This window comes from Gracilinanus agilis, chromosome 3, assembly GCF_016433145.1.
Source record: "Gracilinanus agilis isolate LMUSP501 chromosome 3, AgileGrace, whole genome shotgun sequence".
Lineage (NCBI taxonomy): Eukaryota > Metazoa > Chordata > Mammalia > Didelphimorphia > Didelphidae > Gracilinanus > Gracilinanus agilis.
The window spans coordinates 380,882,660-380,904,816 of record NC_058132.1 but is presented as its reverse complement, the minus strand read 5'-3'; the positions used below and the strand labels follow the sequence as shown (position 1 = coordinate 380,904,816).

The window sequence follows — 22,157 nt, the reverse complement described above, 5'->3', positions numbered from 1 at the left end:
TATATATATATATATATATTGCTCTAAAATAATTTTTGCCAGAGAAAAAACAACTATATACAGTATATACAGTAAAAAGTGCCAGGTAACCCAGTAGGGGCTAACACTATCTCTGAATATGTACATAATGAAATACATTTTGCATATTATCTTGAGTAGTAATAGTCATTCAGTTCTCTAACACATTGTACTGCAACAGAATTATTTTTAACTGGGCAAATCAGTTAGACAATCTTGATTTTGCAATGCTAGAGGTGGACAGAGCATTGAAAATGGACAGTCTTATATTAGGAATGCTGTTTCTATCAACAAAAATTCAAGTTGGTAAAGGGAAAGTCAGAAAATGTTTAAACACACACAAAAAAAGGCAAAACCAGAAAGGGAGACACATTTGTTCTGATAATAGATTTTAAAAATTCCAAATACTAAAACAAAAATCAAAGATTGGTAGGCAGAGATAATGTAATTGAGGGCTTATTAATACCTTAAAATTTTTCTGACCCCCATCTTTCATGTATTAAAAAGGAAAAATTCTTTAGCCTTAGTCTTACAGTTTGAGGCACCAATAAGAGCTCTGATTTAGATTTAATATTTTTAAATGGACAGATTCTATTTTCTGTCAAGTGGCTCTGATTAATAATTACTAGTCACATCAAATTTTATTCTATCTAGCTACAACCTGTCACAATATGCCATATGCCTTCTTTTCATCTTGGAATGTTAGAGTCAGTCATCAGTGAGGAAAGGAAACTTCAAATCAATGCAGCATCCTGGCATTTAGGAGCAACAATTCTAATTGTCTTTTCAAGGGTAGAAAAACAAAATCCCAACTTACTGTGCTGATTAATAAGCATGCGGAAAGAGATGCGGTTGGTATAAAATCGATCCAGAAAATACTGGATGTTACTGCTAATGAAAGGATCAAAACCATATTTCTCCTTGTATTCAATCACCCCTTGTGCCATGGTAGGAACCACATCATTGTGTCTATTTCTGACTTTAATGAGGTCTTGTAAAAAGCTGTGGAGGAGGAAAAGAGACAGAGAAACTGATTAATGTATGAAAATGCTTCAAGTCTTCATGTCTTAATAGGGCTGAAGTCTGGAGACTTCTCATTATCTAAAGTGGTACATATTTGCTTACTTATTCCAAAGTTAAAGGGACAACTAGTATCTACTACAATACGCAAGATAGTCTTGCTTGCTAAGACAAACTACAGTACTCAGTTGGACCTCAGAGCTTTTTTTAGTCAAGTATTTCTCCCATCAGAAACAATTTCTCCAAAAACATACAGAGAAAAGTGAAAAATTTAAGTATATCACCATCTACTGTGTATTTATCATGTATGGTATGATTTATAGAAGTGTTCTTCCATTCCCCCCCCATTAGAATGTAAACACCTTGGGGGCAGGAATTTTTCTTCTTTTTCTCTGTATCCCTGATGTTTAACACACTTGCTAGTACATAGTATTTAATATATGCTTGTTCATTAACTGAAAATAAAATTCGACAACTCATTGCTACTTTTTGTCATTTATCATGAATAACATATTATGAAATTGTATGATGACTCTCCTCAAAGAAATAACCACCTTGGTTTATCTTAAAACAAAGACTTGTTAATGAACTCCTAAAAGTAAAAAATCTTTCTTTTTAGGTATTTCTTCCAATATTAATAAAACTAAAAATATCTTACACTAAACCTTTAAGTCTCTCAGAAATAACATGTAAAGGGGATTGAGGGAGTTAACCAAAATACACTAATAATTTAATATTTCTGTATTTTTTTCCTTCTCCAGATGGTTGAAGATTTATCTTCTTATTCTCCCACCCCTTACAAGTAAAATAAAAAAAAATCTACAACCACCAGAAGAATAATAAAGATAAAGAGTAAAATAATCAAGAAGGAAGAGCTCTGAAAATGTGAAGGACACAGATTGAATTCAAATCATGCCTCAGATAAATAGTAGCTGTGTGTCCCCATGGCAAGTCACTTAACCTGTTTGCTTCAGTTTCCTCATTGGTAAAAAATGGGGAAATTAAAAGAACCTACTTCACAGAGTTATAAGGATAAAATAATATTTGTGTAATGCTTGGTGTTTTTGCTTGTTCCCCTATCTTTCTTTCAAGGGCAAACTGTTCTATAACAACAGTATAATAAGACAGCTTTTAATAAATGAACACCAGCAAAGAAGTAAGAGTTCTCCAAGTTTCTATGTGCTGACTATAAACAGCTCTGGAGTAGAAAAAAACTTGGAACTTCCCTCAAAGCCAATATGCCTTCCCAATTCTATAGACCTCACTGCTCTGATTTCCTCATTATGGTGAGTATAGTGCTATACAACAATAAATAATTACAAACAGAACTTTTGTTAGTAACACCTGTGAATTAATTAAGAAATTGAAGTCAATTATCATAAAAGATCAATGGATTCTTTGTAAATGGTCCAACATATTGTAAACTTTTCAAAATTTCCAAGCTAAATTGACAAATGACTATAATAGTTTTCTCATCTTTTTGGGTCATATCATTCCTCAGGACAGGAAATTTATTCCAAAAGAATCCTCTAATATTACTAATCCAGAATGCATTTTTCAGGATTTTTCAAATTTACATTGTGTTTCCATAAATAAGATAGGGAACATGGTCCATTCCTTTTGCAAGGTATAAATCTACTTTTCAGCAGTATCTCAAATACCTCCAAAGGGCAAAGGGGAAAAAAAATGTACAAATGCCAAAGCTATATGTAACTGAAAAACTTCTGATAATCTCCATTTTTAAATGAAATACATCAATCTGATTTGGAACATATATCTGTCAGGTCCCATCTACTAAGCCATTGGAATCAATACAGGACAGAGTTGTTTACAAAACCAATAAAACATCAAACGTTGGTACTCCCATAACTTTTGTTTGTATTTACTTCTTCCTTTCATATGCAGGATGGTTTGTTCACTCTATCACATCATGTATATCTATTCCTTAAGATTAATTTTCTGCTGAAACATACATGCAAGAAGGTAGAACAATAATAATCCAAACTCTATAGTTTACAAAGCTATTTTCATAAGCATATTCTCTGTAATTCTTTAGGTTGCTTGAATTTAAGTCACATTATTTCAGTACTAAGCTAACTTCTAAGAAAATTCTCCCTAAAACTCTCTTTCACAGAATCATGGCAACAGTCTTCTATATCATTACTTGTCAACCTCCTACTGCCCCTTGCCAAAAACATTAGGCTAATTGTCTATATTTTCCACAATTACACTGTCTATGGCTGCTAAGTAAATTCTCTAATCTATTCCACAATTTGGAATAGGATCGCTGAAAAAGAAATATTAGAAAGTATTAAAACTTCCTAAACACTATGTTTTGATAATAGAAATCTACATCCTAAAAATATGTAACTACTTAATTCATTTTTGGCCTTTGATAATGTAAAATTTCCTAGTTTTTATTATTATTTTTAATTAATTCATTTAGAATATTTCCCATGATTACATAATTCATGTTCTTTCCCTCCTCCTTCCCATAGCCAATAAGCAATTCCACTGGGTTTTACACGCATCATTGTCCTAAACCTATTTCCATATTATTAATATTTGTAATAGAGTGATCATTTAGAGACTACATCCCCAATCATATCCCCATCGAACTATGTGATGAAGGAAATGTTTTTCTTCTGTGTTTCTACTCCCACAGCTTTTTCTCTGAATGTGGATAGCATTCTTTCTCATAAATTCCTCTGGATTGTCCTGGATCATTGCTTTGCTGCTAGTAGAGAAGTCCATTACATTCGACTGTACCACAGTGTGTCTGTCTCTGTGTATAAGGTTCTCCTGGTTCTTCTCCTTTCACTCTGCATCAATTCCTGTTAGTCTTTCCAGTTCAACATTCTTTTCAGTACAATAGTATTCCATCACCATCAGATAACACATTTGTTCAGTCATTCTCCAAATCAATGGGATCCATTACTTTTCTAATTTTTTGAAACTACAAAGCGTGGCTATAAATATTTTTGTACAAGTATTTTCCCTTATTATCTCTTTGGATTACAAACCCAAAAGTGGTATGGTTGAATCAAAGGGCAGGCAGTCTTTTAAATCCCTTTGAGCATAGTTCCAAATTGCCTTCCAGAATGGTTAGATCAATTTACAACTCTACCAGCAATGCATTAGTGTCCCAATTTTGCCACATCCCCTCCAACATTTATTACTTTCTTCTGCTGTCAGATTAGCCAACCTACTAGGTGTGAAGTGGTACCTCAGAGTTGTTTTGATTTGTATTTCTCTAATTATAAGAGATTTAAAACACTTTTTCATGTGCTTATGGATAGTTTTTATTTCTTTATCTGAAAAATACCTATTCATGTTCCTTGCCCATTTATCAATTAGAGAATGGCTTGATTTTTTTGTATAATTGATTTAGCTCCTTATAAATTTGAGTAATTAGATCTTTGTCAGAGGTTTTGGTTAATAAAATTTTCCCCCAATTTGTTGCTTCCCTTCTAATTTTGATTGCATTGGTTTTGTTTGTACAAAGACTTTAATTTAATGTAATCAAAATTATTCATTTTATATTTTGTAATATTCTCTATCTCTTGCTTGGTTTTAAAATCTTTCCTTTCCCATAGATCTGACAGGTATACTATTCTATGTTCACCTAATTTACTTATAGTTTCCTTCTTTATATTTAAGTCATTTACCCATTCTGAATTTATCTTGGTGTAGGATGCCCTAATCTCTCCCATAGTGCTTTACAATTTTCCCAGCAGTTTTTGTCAAATAGCAGGCTCTTGTCCCAAAAGCTGGGATCTTTGGGTTTATCATACACAATCTTGCTGAAGACATTTACCTCAAGTCTATTCCATTGATCTTCCCTTCTGTCTCTTAGCCAGTAGCATATTTGTGGGAGGCCACTAAGAGAAACAGTCTCAAATAGATAAAAATCTGGGACTCCTCTTTTGACCCCTTTTATGATCCATATCTTTTCTTATTAAAAAACATTAAAGCCTTACTTTCTACTTTTAAGCCTCTAATGGGTTTTGTATAATTTATAACCCCTACACAGTTGTAAAGTTGTTGTTGTTGTTGTTGTTGTTGTGTGTGTGTGTGTGTGTGTGTGTGTGTGTGTGAATTGGGTTTGGTATACATTATATAAATACAATCCTAAGCTCATTGCAAAGAGACACAGGAGCACTATGAGCTGACAGAAAGACATGTCCGCTTCTTTCTTATCAACTAAGCCATCATTATCAAATTATCTGGAGATGATAAAAAGATCTTGAGACATATTGTTTTGATGATCATTGCTTTATAGTACAGTTTAAGGTCTGGTATTGCTAGGCCACTTTCCTTCACATTTTTTTTCATTATTTCCCTTGACATTCTTGATCTTTTGTTCTTCCAAATGAACTTTGTTATAGTTTTTTCTAATTGAGTAAAAAAAGTTTCTTGGCAGTTTGATAGATATGGCACTAAATAAGTAAATTAATTTGGGTAGGACTGTCATTTTTATTATATTAGCTCATCCTATTCATGAGCAGTTAATGTTTTTCCAATTATTTAGATTTAGTTTTAATTGTATGTAAAGTGTTTTGTAGTCATGTTTATATAATTCCTGTGTTTGTCTTGGCAAATAGATTACTAAATATTTTATTTGTCTAGGCAGTGAAGGGCAAACTTTTTAAAGAGGGAGCCAAAGGAAAGGAAATGTTCATGTGTCAGTCTGTTTCAAAGGCAACTCTTTCAAAGTTTCATTGTATTACATCCTACTCACTGTATTCCTCAAATTAGGAATAATATTGCGCAGCTGGATAGAACATTTCAGGGGGTCGCATCTGCCCGCAGGCCGGAGTTTGCTCATCACTGGTCTAGGATGATTTTAAATGGAATTTCTCTAACTTTTGCTGCTGTGTTGTGTTGGAAATATATAGAAATGTTGATGATTTGTGTGAGTTTATTTTGTATCCAGCAATTTTTCTAAAGTTGATTATTTCCATTAGCTTTTTGGTTCATTCTCTAGAGTTCTTTAAGAGGACCATCATATTATCTGCAAAGAGTAATAGTTTAGTCTCTTCATTGTCTACTTTAATCCCTTCAATTCCTTTTTCTTCTCTAATTGCCATCGCTAGTGTTTCTAGTACAATGTTAAATAATAGAGGTGATAATGGGCATCCTTGCTTCACTACTGATCTTATTGGGAAGGCTTCTAATTTATTCCCACTGCAGATGATGTTTGCTAATGGTTTTATTTTTATTTTACCTTAGATTTTTTTAATTATATTTTTATTTTTATTTTGAGTATTTTCCCATAGTTACATGTTTCATGTTCTTTCCCTCTCACCAAACCTCCCTAACCGCCCCCTAGCCAACGCACAATTCCACTGGGTTTTACATGTATCACTGATTAAGACCTAATTCCATATTGTTGATAGTTTGACTAGAGTTGTGGTTTAGTATCTTCATCCCCAATAATATCCCGATCTTGCTGATGTTTTTTTTTTCTTTTCTTTTTTTTTAAACCCTTAACTTCTGTGTATTGGCTCATAGGTGGAAGAGTGGTAAGGGTGGGCAATGGGAGTCAAGTGACTTGCCCAGGGTCACCTTGCTGATGGTTTTAAAAATATACTGCTTATTATTTTTAGGAAAGGCCCATCTATTTCTATACTTTCTAGTGTTTACAGTAGGAATGAGTGTGCATTTTGTCAAAGGTTTTTTCTGCATCTATTGAGATAATAATGTGATTTCTGTTGGTTTGGATGCTGATATGGTCAATTATATGGATAGCTTTCCTAATATTAAACCAGCCTTGGATTCCTGATATAAATCCCACCTGATTATAGTGAATAATCCTCATGATAACTTGCTGGAGTCTTTTTGCTAGTATTCTATTTAAGATTTTTGTATCTATTTTTCATTAAGGACATTGGTTTGTACTTTTCTTTCTGTTTTTAGTCTCTCCCCCACTCCCATGTGCTTCTTTATGAAATATATATGCGCATATATATCCCATTTTATCTCTCTTCCCATTTCTCTTAGTATTATCCTCTTTTTTTACCCCTAGTTTTTATATATATATACACACATATATATAAATATTTGACATATCCTATACAGTTTATCAGTTGTACCCTCTAAGTATATTTCTTCTAGCTACCCTGATAATAATAATTTTTGGGAGTTACCAATATCATCTTTTCTATAGGAATACAAATCATTTGAACTTATTGGGTCCCTTAAAAAAAGTTTTCCCCCCTTTCTTAATTACCTTTTGGTGATTCTCTTGAGTTCTGTGTTTGGGCATCTCAAATTTTCTGTTTAAGTCAGGTCTTTTCTTTAGGACTGCTTGGAAGTCTTCTCTTTTATTAAATGCAAGAATATAGTCAATTCTGCTGGATAGTTGATTCTTTATTGTAAGCCCAATTCCCTTGCTTTCCAGAATATCATATTCCATGCCTTCTGGTCCTTCACTATGGATGCAGCAAGGTCCTGTGTTATCCTAATTGTGGCTCCATGATATTTGAATGGTTTCTTTTCAACAGCTTGTAGTATCTTTTCCTAGGTCTAGCAGTTCTTGAATATGGCTATAACATTCCTGGGCATTGTCAACTGGGTAAGATTTAATGCAGGAGATGATTTGTGGATTCTTTCCATCTTTAGGCTTTTACTTTTGTCCTGATTTTCTGGTGTCTCTTCTGGATCTAGTCTCCAGGTCTGTTGTTTCATCAATAAAGTGTTTCATATTTTCCTCAAATTTTTCATTCTTTTGATTTTGTTTTATAGACTCTTGCTGCCTTATGAAGTCATTTGCTCCCAGTTTTGGGATTCTAATTTTTAAACACTGAATTTCATCACTGGCTTTTTGGTCATCCATTTCCTTTTGGTCTGTTTTTCTTTGTAGTTCATCTTTCACTTTCTTTGTCTCATTTTCAAACTGGTCAATTCTGGCTTTCAAGACAACATTTTCTTGTTTTAGTTCATGTGCCTCTGTTTCCAGATGACTTATTTTGCTTTTTAAGTTCTTTTCCCAATTGTCTTCAGGCTCTCTTAATTGTTTTTTGAATTGTGTTGAGTTCTTCCAAAGCCTACGTCCAATTCACTGGAATTCTTGTAGTTTTGCTTGGTAATTCCTTGGTCCTCCTTTGTTCCATTTGTTCTTAGTTCATTACCTAGATAGAATCTGTCAGTTTTAATTTCTTTTTTCTTTTTTTGTTGCTTATTCATATTTTTTCCTTCTTTTCCCCAAGCATTGACTGTAATATTGCTCCTCTCTTTATTTGCTGGATATGTGGGTTTGGGCAATTCTGTCCTGAAGGGGCTTCTTCTCTGCTCTGTTGACTGACTAGATTAAGATGATGGAGTATTAATGAGCCCTGAGATCAGATTTTCCTCAGCTGCCAAAAGAAGCTGAAGGTTTAGGTGGAAGTGTGGAGGTTGAAGGTAGTTACTCTCATACTCCTCTCTCTTCCTTTCTGCCAGCTGCCAGATCTGGGGCTCTCGGTGCAATCAGTGGGGGAGGAGTGTTGGAGATTGAGCTTCCTTGCCCTCTGAAGGCTTCTTTTCTACCCTATTGATAGATGGGATTAAGTTGGGAGGAGCTGATCTGCAGAGGTGGATGTACCCTGAGGGAAAAACCTCAAGAAGAGGGGGAGGGACCGAAGATGGAGAGGGGTGGCAGATGGCTGCAACCAGGCTGCCCTCTCTGTGCCTCTCCTCCAGCTGCCTCCTTGCCAGCTGTGGTCACAGCCCTGAACTTCACATGGCTGTGGCAGTAAGGCACTCCCTCTGGGCTGGAGCTCTCACCTGGATATCCTAGCAACCACTGGAGACTCAGCACAGCAGGTGGGGGAAGGTCCTGGGACTTTTCTTCTTTCTTTCCCTTAAACCTAAGAATTCATCTTTCTCTGCATATCTTTTAAGTTGAATCAAGCAGGAGGGTCCCCTGGCTCTGTCCTGTTGTTAGATTCGGTTTTCTGTCCCCTTGAAGCACTTTGTTTTTGATCGGTGTGGAAGGGTTTTCAGAAAGGACTCGATTTTTGCTGCTTCTAAGTGGCCATCTTGACTCTGCCTCTGAAAAGGCAGTTCTATAGATGGTACTCTGGCCTAAGTCTTATCTTCAACTAAGCACAATTGTATTACACTATCATTAAAAACAAAACCAAAAAAAAAAGCTTTTAGAATGGTTGTAATGAACCTCAACATGATATGATATTTTAATCTGTAATTGTGTCTAAGCAAGTTCCTTCCAAAGCCAACTGGATTTAACTCACAGTCAGAAAACCAAACGAACTCAGTAGGAGATTACAATCTGAGAACAAGCTAAACATCAGGTTCAAAGTTACTTAAGGATTGTGAGGACATATATAAATATGCTATCCAATATTTTATGTAGAATCATCCTTAAACTTATTGTATCTGAATGAAGAACAAGGTAAAAGGTCCCAGCAAAAATTAATGTTAGAAAATAATTAACAATCAGCTCTTTAACAAAATTTAATATTTTTTAAGCCACTGTTGTTACTGGAAAGAACAATACACTTTATCTGAATTTAGACTGAACATTTTTCATTAGCTAACTCATTATAATGAAAAGAATTCAGAGTTTGAAGGTTCCAGTTTTATGTCCAAATCTGTCACTTAATATGTAATGTCCGGTGAGTCACTCAACTGCTGAGTTTCAATTCCTTACTCCAAAATAAGGAGACTCAAATGGGTGAGCTCTAAGGTTCTTTTCCAGTTTTAGAATTATGTGCTTCTAAGATTCACCAACTTTTTACTGAACTTTACTAAGCACAATGTGGTCACTATATTCACATTATTATACAACTATGTAAAATTAGCTTATGCTTCAAAAGTGATAACAGTTATAGCTACCTATAAGAAAGAACTATGAAGAAGCATATGAGAGAACATCTGGACTAGAAGGAACCTTATATATAACAAAGTCTAGTCCCCTCATTTATATTACAATCAAGGAAACTGAAGCCCAAGGATATGAAGCCACTAGGCCAGGCTGGCAAAGCAACTTAACAGAAGAAGAACTGAACCCTAGCCAATCCCATTCCAAGTTTATTGTTCTTTTCACTGCACCAAACCACAATAGAGGAAAGTACCTGAGGAAATAGGCAGACCTTTTCCTTTAAAATGTCCAACATACACACTTAAGGAACTAAGACCAGTACTGAGGAATTTCTGCTACTCACATGCAAATATACTGATAGAAAACAGACTTTCTAAAGGCAGAAATTTAAATTAAGTTCTATGAAAGACTCCACTCAGGACACTGTTTTTATAGCCACCACTGGGTGGCACCATTATTCAAAATTGACAAATATTTCAGTGAATTATTTTCTTTTATTACATATCAAATACTAATTCTACTCTGAAGCATAAGATGCACTGCTATAATTCTTTCAGTTCTAGCTAAATTTTAAATTCAAATGAAAAAATCTCAATGCGGAATATGAATGAAAAAATCTAGTCTTGGTTTCGGTTACATTTGACTTAAAATGTCCTAATGACAAATTCAATTCGCCCATTCTTTTGCTTCCATAGCATTACTTCCAGGTAAATAAAAAATAAAATAATTTTCAGGTAAAATAAATAAATAAAATAAATTTTAAAGAAGTATACTTACTCATCCAACACTTGTTGGTCTTCAGGACTCTTATTTTCATACTCTAAAAATTCAAGAAAGCTTTGCATGTACCTAGAAAATTAAATGGAAATGACATTAAGAACTAAAATTATAGCTTGATTATAAGAAATATTCTTTTATGTGTTGTAGATAAATTAATAAAGTAGGGTGTAATGTTTCCTGCTTCCCCATTCCATTTAGAATTCTCCAGCTTTGCTTGATAAGCCACCTAATAATACCTAATCTTAAACATTTAAACCCTACTTTATTATAATTTATCTATAACACATGTAAGGAAAATCTTCAATAAAGCATTTCATCCTTTACCAGGATGGTCCTTTCTTTTCTTGTAAATGAAGAATGGACTCTATGGGGCAATAATCATTTCTTGGGCATACTGTAAAGGGGAATTTTTGTTCAGGTATGGGTTGTCTAAGATGGCCTCTGAAGGTTCTTTTCAATGCTAAAATTCTGGGGGAGTCAAATTCACTTAAGAGCTCAACTTACTTTGCCATCTTCAACACTGTAGCTTTTCTGATCTCAAACCAGCTATACTGGTAATAAATGCAAAGATTTTTGCATAAAAAGAGATGAACAGACTACCCACCAAACACCTGGGAATATTCTATAATTTAGTCCTCTGTGCTGCTCCTAACCTTATTGATTTTTTGCTTTAATTGACTCTAGTTTCCTCTATAAGTGATGAATAAGGAAGTAAAACAAAACAGGCTAGGGGAAAGACTAATCCTATCCCCTCAGTATAAGATCAAATTTTTGGAGGCAAATGTATTGGCTGGTATTTTAGAAATCACCATAATGTATAGTAAAAACTTTCTGAAGATTAAAATCAGCCCTGCTATTGAGTATGAATGAAAAGAAAAGAATATTATTTACTTCCAATCTAAAGAAACCATTAGTTGGAAAAGGAAAGAGGAGAAAGGATAAAGACAAGGGAACTAGGTCCTAAAGGGCAGGGCCAAAGTCAAATAAACTCCTATCAAGGAAGCGGCAGGAAGTTCTGAGCACAAAAAAGGAAAATGAGGCAGTCAACCTAGTGATTGACTATAAAATCAAAAGCCATCAAACCAGCTTTAATTTCTACACTGAGAGTAATTTAAACTAAAATAAAATTAAGTTATTACCTAAAACCTATTAAATTAGAAGAGATGACAAAGTGGAAAGAGCCAAAGTTGAAGGGGGTTTGTACAAAGCTGCTTCCTTATTGTTGGTAGAGACATAAATTAATCCAATCACTCTGGGAAACTATTTGGAACTGTGCCAAAAAAAAAAAAAAAAAAAAAAAAAGTATGTAACTCTATGTTACTCTGTTACATAAACTCTATGAATCCCATTACTTAACCTAATGAGGTCAGCAACAAAAATAAAGGTCCCCTGGTGTGCACTAAAACATTCATAGCAACATTATTTGAATGAACACAAAGCTGGAAACAAAGTAAGTGCTCTTCAACTGGGAAATGGCTGCACAAGTAGTGGTTAATCTAGGTAATAGAATAGCACTACGCAGAGGCACAGAGAATTTAAAAGAAATAGGAGAAGACACATGTATTAATTGGGGTAGAATTGGATTAACAGAAGCAGAAATTAAAGAACATACACAGTGATTTCTGCTGTTGTTTAGTCATTTTTAGTTAGTCCCCAGAGAGTCCACACTGGAGTAACAACATAAGATACGGTTGGTGATATATCCAAGACCACTGCTAACAGAAGGTCACACTGGCCAGGGAAAGCAGGAAGTGGTTCAGTAAATAGAGAGCCAGGCCTGGAGACAGGAGGTCCTAGATTCAAATCTGGCCTCAGATACTTCCTAGCTGTGTGATCCTGGGCAAGTCTCTTAACCCCCATTGCCTACTCCTTACCACTCTTCTACCTTGGAACCGAGTATTGATTCTAAGATGGAAGGTAAAGGTTTTTTAAAAAAATCAATAAATTCAACAGAGAAACATTTAGGGACAGAGAGTGGGAAGGGAAGGCTTAATAATAAAGTTATTCAGAGGGTATATCCAAAATGGGGGAACAGAAGGAAAAATATAAAGTATAAGATAAGGATCTGGACTAGGTGAAGAGAGGAGGGAAGGAGAAGCCTAATTAGAAAACTTTGATTATAGATGTCTAGTGTTGATTTCTTTTCATTAACTACTTCCTATGTAGAGAGAGGTAATAAAGATTAGAAATATAAGAGGACACTATGGATGGAAATATATAATTGATAATAACAAAAAAGGTGAATGGAATAAACTCATAAAACAAAGGGATGTAAGAGAAGGGGTTAAAAAGCAGAATCCAACAACATAATGTTTACATGAAGCATATTTGAAACAAAGATTCATCTACAAGTTTAAAATGAAAAGCTGGAGAAATTTTTATTATGCTTCAAGCAAATGTTTAAAAAACATGGATAAGGAATCAGTCTCAGACAAGGCTTTATTAAAAACAAAAAAAGGTTAAAAGATATAAAAAAGGGGTAGTGAGGTGGCTTGGTAGATTGAAAGCAGGCCTAGAGGAGGGAAGTCCTGGGCTGAAATCTGACACCAGATACTTCCTAGCTGTGTGATCCTGGGCAAATCACTTAACCCCCAATGCCTAGGCCCTTACCACTCTTCTGCCTTGGAACCAATACATAGTATTGATTCTAAGATGGAAGGTAAGGGTTTTAAAAAAAAAAAAACTAAAAAAGAAAGTTACATTATCCTTAAAGGTTCATTATTTAATTAAAATAATATTAATTCTCATATACCACATGTCAAAATACCTAAGTATTTAAAGTTAACTGTATTATAGGAAGGAATAAAAAGCAAAACTAATGATTAGGACCTTAATATGCCCATAAATCAGAACTAGACAAATGCAGTGAAAAGATAAATAAAAAAGTTAAGGACCTTAACCAAATTTAAGAGATCTTTTATGATAGCTCTCTAGCAGTTACTGAACAGGAAGTAACGTACATATTTGTAAGCTATGCAAGGCACTTTTATAAAAACTGATCATCTATTAGGGTGTGAAACCAGATTACTAAAAACATCCATTACTGACTTTGTAGCACAATGAAAATTATAATCAACAAAGAGTCACTGAAGAAAAGATTCAAACATTAAATGGGGACTAAATAATTTAGCACTAAAGTTTTATTAAGTCAAAGAACAAATAATACAAACCATAGATTATTTCCTCAAAGAATATAACAAGACAGATCACTACTCAAGGGAAAATTTTTATCTCTAAACACTTAAATCAACAAATAAAAGGAGATCAAGGAATTTTGCATGCAACTAAAAAAAGAAAGAAAAGAAGCATGAAAGAAAAAGGAGAAAGGAAAAAGAAAACCAACTAAGAAAGCCACAAATCCCTAAAAACTAAAATAGAAATTCTGAAAATCAAAGGAGACAAACATAATGGAAAAGAAACCCCAAATTATTAAATTACTCTAGGAATTGGCTTTTTATTTTTAAACTAAGAACAAAATTTTTGGCTAATCTAATCAAGAGAGAAGAAAAACACCAAGTTGTTGATATAAAAAATGAAAAAGAAGAAATTCACAAAAAATGAAGAAATTAAAAAAATTATTAAAATCTCTTTGCCCTTATTAATTATTAGAAATTATAGGTCAACAAAACCAATTACTTAAATGAAAAGGATGAGTTAAAAATATTCATACTGATAGAACAAGAAATGGAGAATTTAAATAACCCAACCTCAGGAAAAAAGAAATTGAAAACACCATAAAATATCAAAGAAAAATGAAAAACTTCAGTCTCAGATTCATTTATAATTAATCCTATTAAAACAGTCAAATAGCAATGCCAATTTCAAATAAGTTATTTCCAAAATTAGAATGGCATCTTAACAAACTATTCCAAGGGGGCAAATATGGTCCTGATATCTAAAATAGGAATGGAAGAGTTGAAGAAAAGTAAAACTATAGACCAATACCGAATGGTATGCTGAAAAATGGTAGAGAAAAGGAAGAGGTTCACCTAAGCTCTCCTAAATTCCCTTCTAAATAAATTTAAAATAACATCTCAAAACAAATTCTTAAGTGGCAGAAGTGACAAAAAGGCAGGGAGAAACAATCTTCCAGTCCAAGACCCAGCATGAAAGGTCTGTCACACTGGGCTTAAGAGTGGCATGCAATCTAAACAGACCCTACAATGGGAGACCTTGCCCTAGCAAGTTAGCCACAGGCCTTAGAGGAAATCGAATTGGCATCAGCAGCTTCTAGAGCTCTAAGGCCACAGATGGTAAAGGAATTTGACAACTGATGAAAAGATTATAGGAGTTTCTTTGCTGGCACCAAAGCACAGGGTGAGGAGGAGCACAAATACACCAGTACTTGCTGTCATAGGGGAGTGAGGACCCTAGTCACAGTTCTTGGAGGGAAATAGTGCTTGCGCTGGACTCGTAGACCAGAGCACAGGCCCCTCTTTAGATCTTACCACCTTGGAAGAAGTGAAAAATTACAGAAACCCAGAACTAGCACCAAGAACAACTGTGGGAAAAAACCCTTAAGTTCAAGGCAATGATCTCATTAACTCAGTGGATAGCCCAATTTTAACAGTTTTTCCAAGTTAAAAGACAAGAAATGGGCTGGAAAATTTATCAAACAACAAATAAAAAACCTGATAACTGAAAATTGCCATGTTAACAGGGAAGATAAAAATAAACTTAGAAGACAACAAAATCAAAACTGGCAAATGGAAGTTCTCAAAGAAAAATATGAATTGATCTCAGGCCTGAAAAATAATTTCTTGAAGAGCTCAAAAAGATATGAAAAAATAAGATAAGGGAGGGTAGAAGAAAAATTGGGATAAGAAATGTGTGATAAAAGAAAATTATGAAAAAAAGGCAATGGGTTGGTAAAGGAAGACAAAAAATATTGAAGAAAATAACAGAATAGACCAAACAGTAAAAGAAACACAAAAAATCCAAAACCAGAATTGGCCAAATGGAAAGAGACATACAAAAATTCATTGAAGAAAAAAACTCTTTATAATAGTAAATTAGCCAAATGGAAAAGGAGGTATTGAGGTCAATGAAGAAAATAATTTCTTAAAAATTAGAATTGGGCAAATGAAAACTAACAAATCCATCTGATATCAAAAAACAAAAACAAATCAAAAGAATGAAAAAATAGAAAAAAATCTGAAGTATCTCATTGAAAAAACAACTGACGTGGAAAATAAATCCAAGATAGATAATTTGAAAATTCCTGGACTACCTGAAAGCCATGATGAAAAAGGGACCAGACATCATATCATTATCAAGGAAAACTGCCTTTATAGTCAAGAACCAGAGAGTAAAATAGAAATTAAAAGAATCTAATAATCATCTCCAAAAGAGATCTAAAAATGAAAACTTTGCAGGAAAATTATAGTCAAATTACACAATTCTCAGATCAAGGAAAAAATACTGTAAATGGCCAGAAAGAAACCATACAAATATGTGGAGCCACAGTCAAAATGACACAAGATTTAGCAGTTTCTACATGTAACTCCATCAAGGACGGTCCCAAGCCCGGCTGAAAAAGGAGGAGGGTTGGGCACGAGGCTAGCAACCTCACCCTGTAAAAATTTCATTTGCTACAGAAACTGCAACCTCAATAAACCAACAAAACCTACGAACACCTAGTCTGGAAGATTGCTCTCCAACAGAGTCCATGACGCGTGCTGGCAAAAACCAACAAACTCCAGGTCTTTGTTAACAGATGCCTACATCAAATCTTGAACATCAGATGGCCTGAAAAGATCTCCAATACCAGACTCTGGGAAAAAACAATTCAGTATCCCATCAGTTAGGACGCTATGAAAAAAAAAAATATGGAACCCACCAGGGAGGAGGAAAGTTGGAAGGCCAAAACAGACCTGGCAAAGATATGCCCAGTTGGAGGAAGTTGCCCAGAACAGAGTCCATTGGCATGAGATGCCCAGTTGGGGGAAGTTGCCCAGAACAGAGTTCGTTGGCGTGAGATGGTTGCGGCCCTATGCTCCTCTGGGAGTCAATAGGAATAATAATAAATAATAACATGAAAGTGATCAGAGTTTAGAATGATATTCCACAAAAATATTTATAGAAGCTGTTTTGCAGGTGGCAAAGGATGTTAGGTGGGTAATTTGAGGAAAAGTGTTTGGGATAAGGGAAATTGAAAGGAGGATGTTGGAGACTTGCTAAGTGGGTAATCTCGGTTTCAGGTAGGCTGGGATTAAAGGAGATTCAGGGTATAATAGGACTGAAGTCAGGAGTATAACACAGAAGGGAAACAGAGATCTTTTAGGGAGAAGAGAAGTTAAACTAAACAGACAAACACAGCAGGCTTACAGACTGGGACTTAGACTCAAACACAAGCTGAGGGAAATAGAATGGACTGAAATTAACAAACAAGCTTTAGTTAATTTCACAGGGAGGGACCTGTTTTGAAGTAACACCTTCCTTCAAGATGGATGCCCAGCTTCCCTCTAAGCCCAGAGTATGTTGTCTCTTTCCCTCTTCTTCCCACTTGATAACTAACAGACAAATTATACTAATTAGAGTTGTTGAAACACAAGAAGGGTTTATTTTGTTTGAAGGATGGTTTGTTAGGAAGGTGGATCAAAGGAAAGCCCTATCAGTTGTCTCAGGAACCTCAGGTGGGGGAAGGGAAGTAAAGATGGAGTCTGAGTAAGGACCTGCCTTAAACTCAGTTTTTACTAGGTGCTATCTAAAGGGAATAAATGATGACTGACCAACTATAACTAGGCTGTCAATTAGGTAACACTTCACAGATTTAACTCCTCTCTAATTACTCTCCTTATTAACTTCACAACATATAAGGTAAGGGAGGGAAAGCAAGGGTGGTATTAGGAAAGGAAGATATACAGGGTTTATCTAAAATAATAATTTCTTAAGTAAATATATCAAAGCTAGGCTAAATTTCAATATTAAAGCTAGGTATTCAAAGCAGCTCGCTCATTGACCACCTCCCTCTACGGAAGATCCAGTCAACTGCTTTTCCTCAAGATTCTAAACCTCTAACAGCTTTTGGAACTCAGCCAAAGCTAGAAAAAACTATATGACCCCAATTCTGTATACTACAAGGATGGGAAACCGAGGGGATGTCCATCAAATGGAAATTGTCATACCAAGTTGTGGTATCTGACTGTGAAATGAGCAGAAACAGACCGATGTACACAGTAACAGCATTATTTTGCAAAGACCAATTGTAAATGACTTAGTTATTCTCCAAGACCATTCTGAAAGATTTATAAAAAGTGCTATTCAGCTACAGAAGAAAAAATGGAGTCTGAATGTAGATCAAAGCATATTTTAAAAAACTATTCATTGAGGCATGATGACTTCCTGGTTAAGATGGTGGCAGAGTAAAAAGCAGCTGCTTAACCCTCTCCTAACTGAAACATACAGGACTCCTCAAGAAGACATAAAAACAAATCCAGAGGAACAAAGGGACCTCACGACAGGGCGCAGCATTGGAGGTACGTGGAATCGGGGCATTTCCATGCTATAAAGAGGTGAAACAGCTCTCACTAAAACACAAGCTGAGCAACCCCTCCCCCACCCCACACCACCTACAGTGCCAAAGCCAGAGCACAAGAGTTAGAGCAAGTTTGGGGCACAGATTAAGCCCTTGGCAGCTACCTGGGGGTCATTAGGGCCTGCTCCTGAGAGCAGCAAGACATAAGACCCCAAGAGGCTAAAGAACGCGCGCGGACTTTGAACTCTGACCCCGAGCGCAGACGCGGACCTTGAGTGGGGACCCAGTGCAGAGGGGTGTACAACTGTGGAAGCAGCGCCCTGGGACTGTTAAAGGAGCCTCGGGCAGAGGAACAAGCAAGGGGACCAACAGGAGGCTTGACCCTGAGAACAACTAGACCTGAGACCTCAGGAGCCTAAAGAGCGCAGACAGACCCTGAGAGTGAGGACAAACCTGAGAGGGGGCAGGGCTAACAATGGCAAGCCAGAGACAAGAACCCCAAAAGAGAAAGATCATCAAGAAGAAATCTGTAACACTTGACAACTTTTACACAGATAAAATCCAGACAAAAGAGCAAACAGCAGAGGAGAACAAACAAGTAATCATATCCAAACCTTCCCAAAATAACTAAAACTGGCCACAAGCTATTGAAGAGTTCAAATCTGAGATGATGAGAAAGATGGAAGAGATTTGGCGAGAGAAGTGGGAAATAGCTCAAAAGGAAATTAACAGGTTAGAAGACAGAAACTTCCAATTGGAGAAAGATGCCCCAAAATCAAACGAAATGGTAAGCAAATTGGAAACCAAAATCTGGAAAGAAAATAACAGTTTAAAAGGCAGAATTTTGCAATTGGAAAGTGAGGCTCAGAAATCAAATGAACTGATAAGCAAATTGAACACCATAAATGACCAGATTGAAAAGGAAAACCAAAAGATTATAGCCGAAAACCAGTCCCTAAAGGCTAGAATTGAGCAATTAAAAGCTAATGATCTCTCAAGAAAGCAAGAACAAATAAAACAAAGTCAAAAGACTGATAAAATAGAAGGAAACATGAAATATCTCAATGAGAAAGTGACAGACCAAGAAAACAGGTCTAGAAGAGACAATCTGAGAATCATTGGTCTTCCTGAAAAAGCAAAAATATAAATTTGGATTCCATACTAAAAGAAATTATTCAGCAAAATTGCCCTGAAGTTCTACAACAAGAGAGAAATATAGACATTGAAAGGATGCATAGATCACCCTCTACACTAGACCCAGAAAAGACAACCCCCAGGAATATAATAGCCAAATTCAAGAGCTTCCAAGTAAAAGAAAAAAAATTTTACAAAAAGCCAGAAAGAGACAATTCAGATATCAAGGAGCAACAATCAGGATCACACAGGATCTGACAACCTCCACTCTAAAAGACTGCAAGGCTTGGAATATGATATTTAGAAAGGCAAGAGAACTAACTGGGTCTACAACCAAGGATCACCTACCCATCAAAACTAACCATATACTTCCTAGGGAAAATTTGGGCATTCAACAAGATAGAAGATTTCTAAGTATTTGCACAGAAAAGACCAGGACTAAATGGAAAGTTCGATATCCAACCACAAAAATCAAGAGAAACATGAAAAGGTAATTAAGAAACAGAGGGGAAAGAAAACTCGTATTTTTAAATTTGCCTCTTTAAGGGCTTCAATATGGTCTAATTATTGGTATTCCTATGTGGAGAAATGTTATGTATAATTCTCTGTAAGGAACTCTATTCACTATTATAGTAATTAGAAGAATTATTCATAGGGAGAGGTTGGAATACTAAATGGTCTAAGATGATATGGGGGTGGGAAAGAGGGAGGTGAATTGTAGAGGACACCAAGAGAAACTTGAATGAATAAGAAAAATAGGATATTCTATTACACACAAAGAGGGCATGGGAAGGGGAAGGGATGAATACTATTATAAGAAGGAGAGGAAGAGAGCATTAAGAGGTAATAGTTCAACCTTACTCTCAGTGTAATTAACCCTGAGAGGGAAGAGTAGTTATATTATCCATTGGGATATAAAACTCTATCTAACCCTACGGAGAAAGTCAGAAGGGATAAACCAAGGGGAGCAGGATAGGGGGGAGGTCATAAAAGGGAGGGGAGAAGAAGGGGGAGGGAATTCATTAGGCCTTAAAAATAAAAAGAGGGGAATAATAAGGGAGGGGGTAGAAAGGGTAGTAAATAAAGGGAGGGGACAAGGGTTACTGGCATAAAGCAAACCACTGGTTTAAAAGGAAATAGCGTAAGAAGGGGTAGAACTAGGAGAGGATACCAAAATGTTGCCTAATACACAATTGATAATTATAACTCTGAATGTGAATGGGATGAAGTCGCCCATAAAAAGGAAGCAAATAGCAGAGCTGAGGGATTCATGGAAAAAAACGCTACCCACATTCAGAGGAAGAACAGGAGTGGAAATAGAAGAAAAACAACTGCTTGAACAAATGGGTTGAGGCGGACATGATTGGGGATGTAGAAACTACCACACCAATGCAACTATCAACAATTTAGAAATAGGTCTTGATCAATGACACATGTTAAAACCAGTGGAAATACACATCAGTCATGGGGGCGGGATTTGGGGGGTGAAGGGGAAAGTAAGAGCATGAATTATGTAACCATGTTAAGTTTTCAAAAAAATAAATAATAATTAATAAAAAAAACTATTCATTGTTTTTTGGTTTATGTTCTCTTTAACAAAATGACTAATATGGATATATGTTTTGCATGACAACACATGTATAACCTATATTAAATTGTTTGCCATCTTGTGGGGAGGGTGAAGGAATTTGAAATCAAAATTTTAAAAAAGGAATGTTTTTACATGTAATTGGAAGAAATTAGATATTTGAACATTTTTTCAAGTATGTATAACACATTTTTAAGCTTAATCTTCATTATTAACATTTTCTCCCATCATTTTCTTAAGACTAGACAATCAACAAAATAATATATCAGAAGTCCATATCGTCAGTATTTGCCAATTTCTATGCTGTGAATGCTCACCATGAAAGTGTAATAATCACACAAAAGAACCCATAGCAATCCAGATTAGAAGGAAAATGAAAAACTGGAGGGAAATTTTATAGCAAGTGTCACTAACAAAAAGCTCATTTCTCAACTATATAGAGAACTGAATCAAATTTATAAAAATACAAATCATTCCTACTAGATAAATGATCAAAAGATACGAACAGTCAGTTCTAAGATGAAGAAATTAAAACTATCTTTAATCATATGAAAAAATACTCCAAATTACTATTGATTAGAGAAATGCAAATTAAAACAACTGAAATCCAAGTAACTAATATGACAAAGAAAAATGATAAATGTTGACAGGGACATGAGAAAATTGAGACACCATTACACTGTTGGAAGCGGATAGAACCATTCTGGAAAGCGATCTGGAACTACACCTAAAAGGTCATAAAATTGTGTATAACCTTTGATCCAGCAATACTACTAACTAGGTCTGTATCCCAAAGAGATCAAAGATAGGAGAAAAAGACCTGTTAGTTAAAAAATATTTAGAACAGCACTTTCTGTGGTGGCAAAGAATTGGAAACTAAAGAAATGTCCATCAATTGGGGAATGCCTGAACAAGTTGTGGCATGATTGTAACAATACTATTTTGCCTTTAGAAATGAGGAATAGGTGGATAACAAAAAAATCTGGAAAGATTAATATGAAATGATGCAAAGGGAAATGAACAAAACTAGGAGATATTGTACACAATAATAGCAATAATGTAAGATGATCAATTGTGAATGAATGAACTATTATCAGCAATTCAAGGATCCAAATCAAATCCAAGGGACTCTTGCTAAAAAAAAGGCTATCCGGGGCTTCCGGGTTAAGATGGCGGCAGAGTAAGAAGCAGCTCTTAACCTCTCCTGACTGAAACATACAAAACTCCTCAAGGGGACATAAAAACAAGTCCAGACGAACGGAGGAACCCCACAACAGGGCACAGCGTGGAAGGTACGTGGAATCGAGACATTTCCA

General features: G+C 35.3%; 1 protein-coding gene across 1 annotated transcript in view; it reads right to left on the bottom strand.

Moving 5' to 3' along the window:
* The window catches only part of PDK3 (pyruvate dehydrogenase kinase 3), a 169,945-nt gene that overhangs the window by 39,327 nt on the left and 108,461 nt on the right, over positions 1-22,157 (bottom strand). Inside the window, exons 4-5 of the mRNA XM_044670151.1 lie at positions 10,640-10,711; positions 836-1,020 (exon numbers count right to left, since the gene is read on the bottom strand). Of these exons, the coding sequence (XP_044526086.1) occupies positions 836-1,020; positions 10,640-10,711 (257 nt within the window). The remainder of the gene's footprint in view (positions 1-835; positions 1,021-10,639; positions 10,712-22,157) is intronic.